We start from the raw sequence: 12,204 nt of genomic DNA, 5'->3' as shown, positions 1-12,204 counted from the left end.
TATTGTACTGTGTATCGATCATCATGTGTTCAAAATGAGAGGTATTGTGTGTATATGTGTATGTAAGTTCATATATACATGTATGTGTTTTTTTTGTTCCTTCTTTCGGCTCTAATAAAAATTCTAAAAAAAAAAAAAAAAAAAAAAAAACTTAAATTAAGTTGGATAAGCTTAATAAATTAAGTTGGATAAACTTAATTGAATTTCTTACCTATGGAAGCAATTAAATTAAGTTGATTCAACTATTTAGTGTAAGTTTTGAGTTAAATGAGCACAAAAAAGTATGTTGGCATAGCAAAAGCAAAAGAATTAAGTAAAATTAATGTAAATAAGTCCATAAGATGAATTAAAGCCCAAAAAACACTTTTTAGAGTGTACATTTCTAAAGCATACTGCAAATATTGCTTTGTTCTTTGAAGCAGAAGGGCAAATGTTACTATGCATAGTGTCCAAAACTCAAAGTATAGTAATGCATTTGATGCTATAGAATTGTATTATTTATTTGTTTAAATAACCAATACCCTGAATATAGAGTCCAAGCTATAATGTGAATGTAGATGAATGTTTCCCTTTTGCTGGATATCTACAGGGGCTACGAACTGAAGTGTGAAGAGAAGATCAATAAAGCTGATCTCTAAATACTTTCAAAAACAAAGATTTTACACTTCAACATCTGTTGTCAGTAAGTAGGTTCAGTACATGTATTAGAAATGTAGACAAATACATACACTAATGTGTGCCATTTTTTTTCTTTGCAAAAAAGCTGAAGCTCAGTCATTTTTGCCCCTAGGATTTGGTTGAATTAAGGTTTGGACTTTTCCTGTATCATTCAAACACATGGTGTTGTCAGCCTGTGAAGGAGGAGTGTCTTTTCTTGATAGTTTTTGAAAGTTATATAATATACCCAGCATGTGTGGTTGCTTTTAAACTTTGTACCCTTATGACTAGATCACTTCAAATGTATGGACTTTGTATCTTTTTACTTTATCTTCTAACCTAAAAACTAAATCAGAGTAAAATGTTTCTGTTTTCCACTGAGGACTTTGACATTTTTTTTCAGCACAGCACAGCTGAAAAATTTAATCAAATTTACTCTTCCACTTACCCTTTATCCTTGGTAGATAACTTTCATTCTAAAATTTCAGACATCATTGATTCCATTGCTTCAATTGAAGTGAAGGTCATGTCTCATAGGAAGATGTTTGTGCGAAGAAGTGCACAACTCGTACAAAGTCAAAAAAGCCATTGTCGAAGGGCTGAACAAAAATGTTGGAAAAGTTGGGTCCGGCTTCAAGGTGAAATCTACAAGAGACTGTGAATACTGAATCACTCAACTGAAACATGCAAGTGATCAAATCTTTTTCTAAAATCATTAACAAAAATATTAACAATGCTTGTGTGTTGTTTGCCATACTTGACGGATTGACAAGCCCTCCTGTAACTCTAAAATCTGAACTCCACTCTATCAGCACCTGCGCTGAATTTGTCAATTTTAAAATAAACACAAAAAAAACTGATGTTCATTTGCACTTGAATATCTAATCCAGTATCAAATGCTATGTCCATTTACAAGAGAAAATAACACTATTCCAACAACTCAACCTTAAAACTTAAAAAAAAAAAAAAAAAAAAATCAATTAAGCTCCTCCTGTTGTCTTGAAATCCTACAGAAAACTTAAGAAAGTTGCATGTAAGCGGATTCAGATATTAACTCATCCCAGGGGTAATTTCCTGACGGTACTTGACTGGTTTGAGTCTTGTAGAATAGGAACTTATTTTTGTCAATAGGTAACTTTTCATCTGACTGGACAGAAATCACATGTGTGATACCCCAACATTCAATCCTGGGACGCCTTCTATTTGTCTCATAAGTCCAAAGGACATTCTCCTGGAGGTTTTGTTTCTTGTCAATATGCACTGTGGCAAATTCCAGTCTTGCTTTTATGATTTGCTTTCAACGGCGATGTTTTCCTTGGATCTCCTTCATGAAGTTTACTTTGGCTCTTGCGTTTCATTTTTATGTTTTTGGAGGTTGTTCCAGAATCTCTTCTTCACTTCCTGTGCTCCATGTTCAGTCGAGTGCATACCATGTTAGTAAACAGCACAGTGAATATGTGTAACCTTTTAAATAATGACACACTGATTACAAGCTTGAGGACGCCTGACATGCTTATCAGAGGACACATCTTAGTCTAACATTTTTCTTTGGGCTTTTCTAGAGACACCATCATTTGTTTTTATTTTGTTCACCCACATTTTAAAAGCAATGTGTGATTTAATGTCTGGTTAATTTTCAGTAAAAATTAACCAGACATTTACTGAAAATTAATTTCAGAAAATTAATTTCAGTAAATTTTAATATAGATATATTCAGATATCTATCTATCTGAATATATCTATTCAGATAGATAGATAGATAGATAGATAGATAGATGTGTGACTATGAATATCTCAAATTTAATGATTGTAAAGAACATCATACACAATTATTTGTAAGCCTGACTTTTTATAGTGTGCATATTAAAAGTTGTATGAAAGTTAATATACCCTTTAAGGAAAAGTCGAGCAGGAAATTACACAGGAAATGACTTATGCAAATAATTTCTTATCTCAGCTACATGGATAAGAGAGAAATATGCATGCAGTCAAAACTACAACTCACCACTAAAATGAAACAAATTTTTGCCTTCATTGTATGGCTTGTTGAAAACCTCATAAAATTTCTGCAGCACTTTATTCAATGTGATGCTCCTACTTTCATTAACTCACACGAGGGCCCAAATACAATAGATTATTGATTGAATACCTTTATTTTAGATTAACTCCACTCAAGCTTATTGATCGAGTATAATGAGTTTTTGCTTTGGAAGTCTTGACCTATTGGCATTATCCTGTTTGAAGTTTTTTTTTTTTTTTTATCAAGTGGATCATATAAGCAGTCAATGTGATTAGATTTTTGTTTGTTCTTATCCCCTTTTTTCACTTTTTTTCTGAATTCCAGGTTGTTCAAAAATAAAAAATAGGATTACACATAATGAGCTGATGTGGAGGAAAGGAGGGGAAACAAATATATGTTTTATATCACAGGTAGGTGATACTATTTTACAGAAACCCTATTGAGTAAATGTTAGCAGTCGGTCATTTTTGGTGAAGTTTTATCGACATCCAACATCTTGATTTCAGAATTTGTGCCTTGCCAAAAATTCTCAAAATATCTCCAAATCCTTTATATTGCCCAAGATAAATCTATTGTTATTCTTTAAAAATATATTTAAAAAAGTTTTTCCATTTTTTATGACAAAATCCAGGCATATTAACATGAGTTAGTACACTTTTAGGGGCCACTGTTTCTTACAGTTAGCTAACTTCTTTTTTTCCCCAGAAATGTACATTTTGCTTGCTATTTCAGAGTTAAAATTTTAATTTCTATTAAGCTTTGCCTTTGGAAGAACCATTTGAACATAAGAAGACAACAGGATCTAATAAGAAGTGTAGTGAAAAGGGTGTACTAGAAACCAAAGGTAGGGGAATGAAAAGTGAAAAAGTAAGAGACAGCACAGTTAATGGAAAGCTAAAGTGTGAAGGTGCAGAGAGAAAATAAAAGGTAACCAGAAGACCATATAGTGTAATTTGAATACAAAATTGAATCACTATAAGGAAAAATATCGAGCTCTTCAGGAGCATGAGCAAATGGAGCAAAGAAGAAATATATGGAGCTTTCAGGCATTCTTTTCCCCGTAAAGTCACTTAGGACTAAAGCTGCAGAGATTTCTCAGGTCTGAAGATGAACAGAAAAAAATCCTTCATGGTTACATCTGCCAACATGAATTTACCTGGCTTTTTTGTTGAAGATGGTGTAAACATGTGATCAAACGGGAAGGGGAATTGCGATGAGGGAGACGGAACAAAAGTAGTCCAAGAGTAAGACAAGAAATATACAAAAGAAAGAGAAACAAACTGGGACCCTAGAGAGAAAAAAGGCAAAAACTTACCAGGAAAATTAATTTTTGACATTACAAAAATATATGTGTCTTTATTGTGCTGTGGTTTTACATCCCTGATGCATAATTTTCATGGTTATAGACACAAATGAACAAAACTTGACTCTATTGCTTGTAAAACCAGGCATATTATGTGTGGATTAATGTGAGCAAATTTCTCCATTGCCTTGAACAAAAGTGATTTAATTTAAAAGTTCTTCAGAAGTACAAACTGTTACACTCTGTGTTGAGTTGCCAAACTTGAAGCAGCTGAAGATTAATGTAAAGAAGCTCAGATTCGCCACCTGCTGCTTGGGTTTTATCTTTCCACCTTTTTCAAAAACCTATTTAGATGATGATACACTTTCTCCACCACAATATCTTTTTCTTTTTGTCTGCACTTAACACACCTGTCATCAGATCACTTGTAAAGAACAACAATTTTGACTTAATTGTCACTGCTAAATGTAGACCTTTTTCAAACTTGGTGTTTTTTTTGTTTTTTTTGAAGTACATGAAAAAGCTGTTTACAATCTAAGTAATAACTATAAAAAAAAAACAAGCAAAAAAACGACTTTTATGTATTATCTTGGTTTCCAGGGATACCAAAGCAAAGAAAGTGCATTTACTTAAGTTGTAAATGATTTACAGATATAGAGAGGTTTGAAATATGTTTTTCACTTCTGGATTACCGAGCAGCTTTTAGCAGGCAGGATGTTTCTGAGGCTTTACCACTTATCACAAAATTACATGCCACAAATGTAATGATGTTGATGTTTTTTTTATTCCAAATAAAGCCAAAATGGACCGTTAAACCCCCAGAACTCATGAATGTCAAATAAAGGTAATTTGTTCTTTCTAGGAAACTCACTCTCACTTTAAGAACGAGAAGCCAACCAAATTAAATGTGGAAAGTTTAAAGTTTCTTTAAAATACTCGGTATTGATGTTCTCATATAATGCACCTAAAGCGATTAACTTTAGCCATTAGAAGTGATAAGAAATGTGGGAGTGACCGACATCACTTCTCAAGATGAACTACATTTTTTATATTTCAGATTTTACTTGTAAAATGTGAAATATTTTACATTAATATTTTACATTATATTTTACATTAATATTAATAGAAATTAATATTCCTTGAGTCTTTCTGTTTTGTTAAAATTGATATCAGATATCCATATGTCGAGTTAACTCAGAAAAACATTGAGGCTGTTGAAGACTTTAACGCTCCATGTCGAAAATTGAAAAATACCTACAGTTAGCAGTCGGGCTGTTGCAATAGGCAATAAATTGGTTAGTCACATGATAAATTCAAAGAAGCTCAATAAATTAAAATGAAGATAATTCCCAGTTGCATGCGTGTTTGTTTTCGCTGTTTCTCTCTTTCTACAAAACGACAGCAAAAAGGACAATTTTTCTCCCTCTGGGGGTGACCCTAATACATGGGACGTAATGCCACAGCAGTGACAGTGACAATACATGAACATTTCTCAACTTTCCTGTCTCATTTGTCAGCCTGTATGTGCACGCCTATGTGTATGAGCTCAAAAGTAAACATGGACGAATTTCACGAGTCCATAGGAAATGAATGGAGAGGAGGTGGCGTCGCCTCCTGTGTTGAGCCCATAAGGGAGTGAACTCTGGCATTAGTTACCTACCAGGCTCATGGTAGAACATAATCATCTATTGAAGATTTCTCAGCTTGGGGGAAAAAAAAACAAAAACAAACTATCACCAATGGCCTGTCTTCGTCTTGCTGACAGTCCACAATCACTGGGGTGTCTAATCAACAAACAAAATATGAAAAGGCCAGAGCAAACTGTAATACACTCTATGAGAGTTTGCTTAATTGCCAAAGAGACGTTGCCCTTTAATCCAGAATTTCAAGAAACGCTGCAAACATTTGATACCCAGTAGACAGTAGTAAATTTACACTTTTACTTTTTTCAGACGTCCTAACCGACAGTATTGGCTGTTTTCCTCTCTCCGCCTAATGGCCAATATATTTTGAAGGGCAAGTTTGTTTACAGAGACTTCACAATCCATTTTAGTTTGCCTTTGGTTGGTTTATTTATTTTGGATATTTAAAATGTCTTCCAGTCCCAGAGTTAAATGCTATTTAGGAATAAGTTTATTGATCTTTGAGAGAATCTACTAGCATTATTATGGACTTTTGGTCTCAAAAATACATTATTGTTTATCGCCATAATTTCAGTGACAAATTATCTGTTGGCAGTGTAATATTTTCTGGAACACAATAATTTAATGGTTGACTTGTCAGTCTGGATCTGACAGATGCACATTACATATGTCGTCTTACACCACTTATGGTGCTGACCATTGTGTCCTAAAGTCAGGCTTGCATCACATATTTTCCATTGAGATCAGGCACATTATACATTGCTGAGTACAAAAAAACCCACCAATATAAAACACAAAATCATACATTTTTATCTTTTATTGTAATTCAGAGGCATACAGTGATGATCTATTACATCACTGTTACCAAAAGATACTATAGGCCTCTGTGTTTTTATGTGTTTGTTGTTTTAAAGAAAACTAATGAAGACATACAGAGTACAAGGAGAATTTTGGTGACTGCATACCAGAAGAGCTGCTGTCCTGCTGGAGATTAATGGACAAGTTTGTCCGTAGTACAAGTCCTCTCTGTACTGCCTCACCTCTCAGCATATTTGATTTATGAACACCTAGGAGCGCACGAGCTATAATTTGAAAGGGGTTTGTTTTTCCTCATGGTGATGGAATTTTAAATGTTGTGATGAATGAACCCTTGCAGTTTGTATTTATTATTCTGCTTTGATGTAGAGTAGCCAAGAGCTGATGCACGCATGCATATGTGTTTCCCGTGTCCGGCCTTTTTCTCACGTGCATGTGCACATATCATTTTATAAATACAGCTCCAATGTTAAATGTATGGCTGCAAACGTGCTGACGTTCGCTTTTTCAGCCTGACATTAAAAATAAATCACTAGGTTGCCTTGTCTTGCAGAATCCAATATCACGTCACACCCGGTGGATGCCATTGTGAAAAATCAAAGAATAAGTCTTGCCCTCTCTCCCTTTCCACCACTCTGTCTTTGAATATAGATTTATTTTCTAACCACTGCATGTATGGTGGGGTGTTTGATGTTTCTGTTATGGCCACATATTGAATGAACCATGGAGAAATGTGATGCTCCCTGGTGAATCTACAGGGCTATAGTCTGAGCTTAGAGAAGAAAGAAAGGGCAAAGCAGACAAGCAATCGCTGGGCAACGGTGTGTGACAAAAAAAAAAAAAAACCCTGGATATAGCACTGTTACAAAGACATTCATTTCTGCCTCACTATTCTCTATTGGGAGTAGAAATACTCCAAGGACTAGGATATTGCTTATATCCTTGCATTTTAAGTAGTTGCATATGCAGTCAAAGTTTAGGGTCAGTGTTTAGATTCATTGGACCTTTTTACATGTTGTCAAGTTACAGCAATAATGTTCAATGTGATTTTGTTGGGCCTTTATATACTACATGCATATCATTTTGCCTCTAGGTAATAACATTTGTTGAAGGAATAAATAATAGCTAATATATCAACTTTATTCCTGACTTTTCTGGTGTGGTCCTTGGTATTCATGATGCTGTTTATTCCTAATGTGCTTTTGCCTCTGAGCCCTTCACAGACTGTCTCTTTTTATATGGAGATAATTGTACACACTGGTATAGACTGTCAATTAGATGACTTCTGAAGGTAATTGGTTTCTCTGGATTTTTTTTTGTTTAGGGTACCAGCATAGAAGAGGCTGGTGCCCCAGATTTTATTTTTTGCAACTTTTGAAACCTTCTCCCTTTTCCTTTCTAGAATATGCTTCTGATTTGTGTCGGCCTGTCGTCTAACATCACAATAAAAAACTTAGAAGTGTGTGAGTGTAAGATTTGATGGATGGGAATACTTTTCTTAGGTTCATGAGATTATGCACTCCATGAAAAACATTAAGAAAGAGCTAATTTAAAGTATATTTTGCAAAATAACTGGTTTGCATGTGCAAAAAACTTATATTCTAATTACTTGCTAACATCATCATTGTCATTCTTATTTTGACATATCCATGTCAAAATAAGAATGACACGGATAATGATGCTCCGTGTCATTCTTATTTTTTTTTTTTTTGGGAATAGTTCACAAATATTTGTCATACTTGATTGCTCTCATTGTATTACAATGGCTTTATCGTGTTTATTAGAAAAAAGCTTTTAATTGAGCTTACCAGATCACTCTTCATATCACAACTGCAAAATTGTATTAATGTTCCAGTTTATGGATATGCAACATATCCTTGCCAATGACAATGAATTCAGTTCTTTTTTTTTAAAGAATAAAGGTTATTAAGAGCTTTTTGATCAGTACGAGTCTTATGTACTCTAGAAGTCAGAAGTTGACATACATCTATAATGGACACAAATAATTCCGGACTTAAATACACATTTGAACCCATTCTTTTTTGGAGTGAACAAATCATTGCCTACAATTTCAATGAATTTTGAAAACAAGAATTGGGGCACAAGTTTGAATTTGTTGTGGATTTCTGTCATCCACATAACAAAATGAAACCTTGAGGCTCAAATGCACTTGATAAACACCATAAATATTAATATAAATGTTCCTCACAACCACATGCAGTGTTTAGATTTTTTTTCCTCACATTTTGTGTTTCCCTCTTTTTTGTTTTCAGGGGGGACTCATTGCCCTTCTCCTCCTAATTCTCCTCTTCACCCTGGTCCTGTATACCCGTCATCGATGGTGCAAGCGTCGCCGGATCCCGCAAAAAAGCGCCAGCACAGAAGCCACCCACGAGATCCACTACATCCCCTCCGTCCTGCTGGGTCCGCAGGGCCGCGACAGTTACCGGGGCTCCCGAGGCACTCACCAGCATGGCAGCTCTGTCATCGGTATGCCCATTCGCGAGACTCCCATTCTTGATGATTATGATTGCGATGAAGAGGATGGAGTTGGACACTCGCTTAACTCTACACCCAACCAGCTCCACAAGTTCAACGACGGGAAGATTCTCGATGAATATGGACTTAATGTTAGCATTGGAGGACATGCAGACATCATGTGCAAGGATGACAATATCAAGCACAACTTTGAAAAAACGGGTAAGTTGGTTCTCCAGAAACATTTTTCTTAAAATATAAACCAGTTATAAAAATCTGCTCTACATTTAAGATCAAAATTATTCATACCCTTGGCAGGAATGCCAACATATTTCTTCTTACTAGAAGTAATATTTTGGAGTATCCCAGCCAGTATCATCACTTGAGTCTGAAGAGGGAGCAAATTATTAAGGCCACGGTAAAGGGGGGCTTTCAACCTTGAAGGTCAAAATAAACTTGCAAAAAGTTGGCTATGCATAATTCTACACATGCCATTTTGGATGAAACCCAAATAAAGTATTCTTTTTAATGATTGTCCTTTTACATCATTTGCTTATTTCTTGAGAGATGCCTGTCTCTTTTCCTATCAAAACAAACTTCATGGCTCAATGAGCATAATTTAAAATTTGAATCTGCCAGAGTTGTATGCAATTTTGGGCTTGACAGAATGACTTTAATTGAAACATTTAGATGCATCTCCTTCACCTTGTGTCCTTCTGTTGACCGGATCTCAGAAAAAAACTATATTAAAAAAGTAAGATATGTAGCTCAGAGAAGGTGGTTGTGTTGCTTTAAGCGTTTATAAATCTGTGGTCTCTCTGAGTGTTAAAGCTTCCAAACCGCTAGCCTAGATTATGCACTTTTGCAACCCATCCAAGTCTGTCGTATCACGGCTTGTACTGGGCTTATGTTATCCTTGATCTCATGCAGTATGTTATCTTTTCTCTATGAAATGTAAGGTTCTCATATCCTTAATAAAACATGTAGTCTTTATTTTCTTTATGGCAGAGGTTGCAAACTTCCAGTATTATGAAGACAGACTGATTCCTCTTGAGCCCCAGAGTCCTTGACTTTCAAGTCAAGTCATGCAGCTTAATATATTCTGTGAAGGTCAAGTGATAGCAACCAGTCAGGTAGACACTGTGGTATGAGTGCTTGACCTGCTCACCCTTTCTGAACATAAACTATGTTTGGAGGTTATCCATTTAAAGCAAATGATAAATAAAAATGGCACATATTGTAAAAAAAAATAGCCCATTTTTAAAAATCTGTCTGTGATAATCTATTTTTTCTTTTTTTTTTTAAACCTCTCCAAGTATTTAAGCAAATTTGTTGACATGGTCCTTTTAAACCTTTGGTGCTTAGATTTTAATAATTGAAAGGTGCTGACTGAGTTAGAGGATGCCCTCGTTATTCATCCTACAATGAATTATGTATAAACCTGATTGAAATGCCTCTGTGATCTCTTAGTATACACACAACTATTCAACATGCTAAGTATTTCTCTGTGCACTTAAAGAAAGTTTATCTGAAAATAGAACAAAATGTCAACCTTACATCTGGATTTCAGCATTTGTTGAAAATACAGTACTTTAGAAATAGAGGTAGAGAAACAAAGGAGTAGTTAAAGAGAAAATAATTACTGTGATTCTTTAAGTTTAATAATGTTTACAAGAACAATGGCAGACATAGTGGTGAACCGTTTTGCTTTTTGGGCATTATGTTTATGTAATGCTGTCTAAGGTTAAGAGGAGAGCGGAAGGAAAAAAAACCTGACGTAAGATATCAGACTTGAAATCAACTTTATTGGCCAAGATTGTGTTGACAAACAAGGAATTTGACTTTTGGTTTCAAGAACTCAGTGTACAGATATAAATATGAACATCAATGGATATCAAATGACAGACAGAAATAGTAATCAGACTGTTTTTAAAATCTTATAAGCTTGAAGAACATTACATGTTTTAAAAACCTAATTCCTGTTGTTATTTGATATAATTTAAAATCTGTTTCTATGTTAATATTGATTTATTTTAGCAGCAAAATAATTAGATTTTAATTTGACATTACCATAGGACCACAAGCTTGGATTTTTTAACAGTTAAGTTATACTCATCAAGTAACCCTGGCCTTTTACATATGTGATGAGAAATAATAATCCATAATAAGGAATGAAGATAATGTGAACAGAATCTCTTTCCTGAAGGAGTGATCTTATCAAGTTGATAACACCAAAATGTGAGAGGGAACAAATGAGTTAGGCAACAGACAAAATGTAAATGGTCTCATTATCAACAACTCAAGCAAGAAGGTGCTGTGACAGTGAAACACAACAGTATTTGTCATCTGGAAGTCTTTCCTTATAAAGAAATTGTAGTTGGCAAGACTGTGTTTGGATAAATTTGTATTGAAGTTGCTTCCAGCACTTTTAGTTTCTGCAGCAACACTGTGGCACAGAAATAGACTAAAAACAAAATTAGCTAGGCTCCCATTCTTGATGGTAGTCCAAAAACATTTGTAGGGACTGTAAATAAATATTTGCATACACCAGTGCTGAAGTTAGCCTCTGATTAATATCATTCTTTTTTAGTTCAAAATCTAAAACATTCAGTATTTTGCATATCAAAACATTGACTGCTCATGATGATTTTTTTTAAACACTCTTTACTATTTGCTACACCTTTGCTTTAATTTTTGAAACAAAAATTAAAAATAATGCTGAAATTTGCATCTCATAAAAAATAAATAAATAAGAAAAAAACAGTTTATGATGTGTGAAACCTTCATTTATGGACTTCAAAACTCATAATGTTGTAATCATTATGACATTAAAATGATGAAATAATTAGAAATTGAGTACACAGAAGATAAATTGAGTACATAAAGATAACACTATGAATAATCCATCATTGTTTACAGCTCCTTCTTAAACACAGTTTATCATTTGTGAAACTGTTATTCTTTTTGTGAAAAAAAAATGAAGTTTAGATTTCTTGAATATATTGTTGAAACACTATGTATCATTTTGGGTTCTGAGCTCAATGTATTAATATTAATAGTATTCATATTTAATAACTGCTGACCTTATTTCAATATTTAACACATGAGCCTCTCATAACAACTGTACAAAATATTGTATTATTTATGTAAAAGTACAGAACTACAATTTTTGATTGTCAGAATTAGCATTTGATGAGGAAGTGCTGCAGGTCTTCCTCATCAAGGAAGACCTGCATCTAAACCACCAAACAAAGTGGTTTAGATGTATTATCATCTTACTAATAATT

At 34.2% G+C, this 12,204-nt stretch overlaps 1 protein-coding gene and 1 long non-coding RNA gene across 3 annotated transcripts in view; one reads left to right on the top strand and one right to left on the bottom strand.

Moving 5' to 3' along the window:
- astn2 (astrotactin 2) overlaps positions 1-12,204 on the top strand; it is a 270,497-nt gene that overhangs the window by 66,364 nt on the left and 191,929 nt on the right. For both annotated transcript variants that reach the window (XM_008424385.2, XM_008424384.2), the window contains exon 3: positions 8,713-9,139. In XM_008424385.2, the coding sequence (XP_008422607.1) occupies positions 8,713-9,139 (427 nt within the window). The remainder of the gene's footprint in view (positions 1-8,712; positions 9,140-12,204) is intronic.
- Positions 1-12,204, bottom strand: part of LOC103473833 (uncharacterized) — a 119,757-nt gene that overhangs the window by 13,005 nt on the left and 94,548 nt on the right. The window lies entirely within an intron of this gene.

The sequence above is a fragment of the Poecilia reticulata genome, linkage group LG12 (genome assembly GCF_000633615.1).
Source record: "Poecilia reticulata strain Guanapo linkage group LG12, Guppy_female_1.0+MT, whole genome shotgun sequence".
NCBI classification, from domain to species: Eukaryota; Metazoa; Chordata; class Actinopteri; order Cyprinodontiformes; family Poeciliidae; genus Poecilia; species Poecilia reticulata.
Note: the sequence above shows the minus strand (reverse complement) of the source record. Positions and strands in the feature narration are given on the sequence as shown.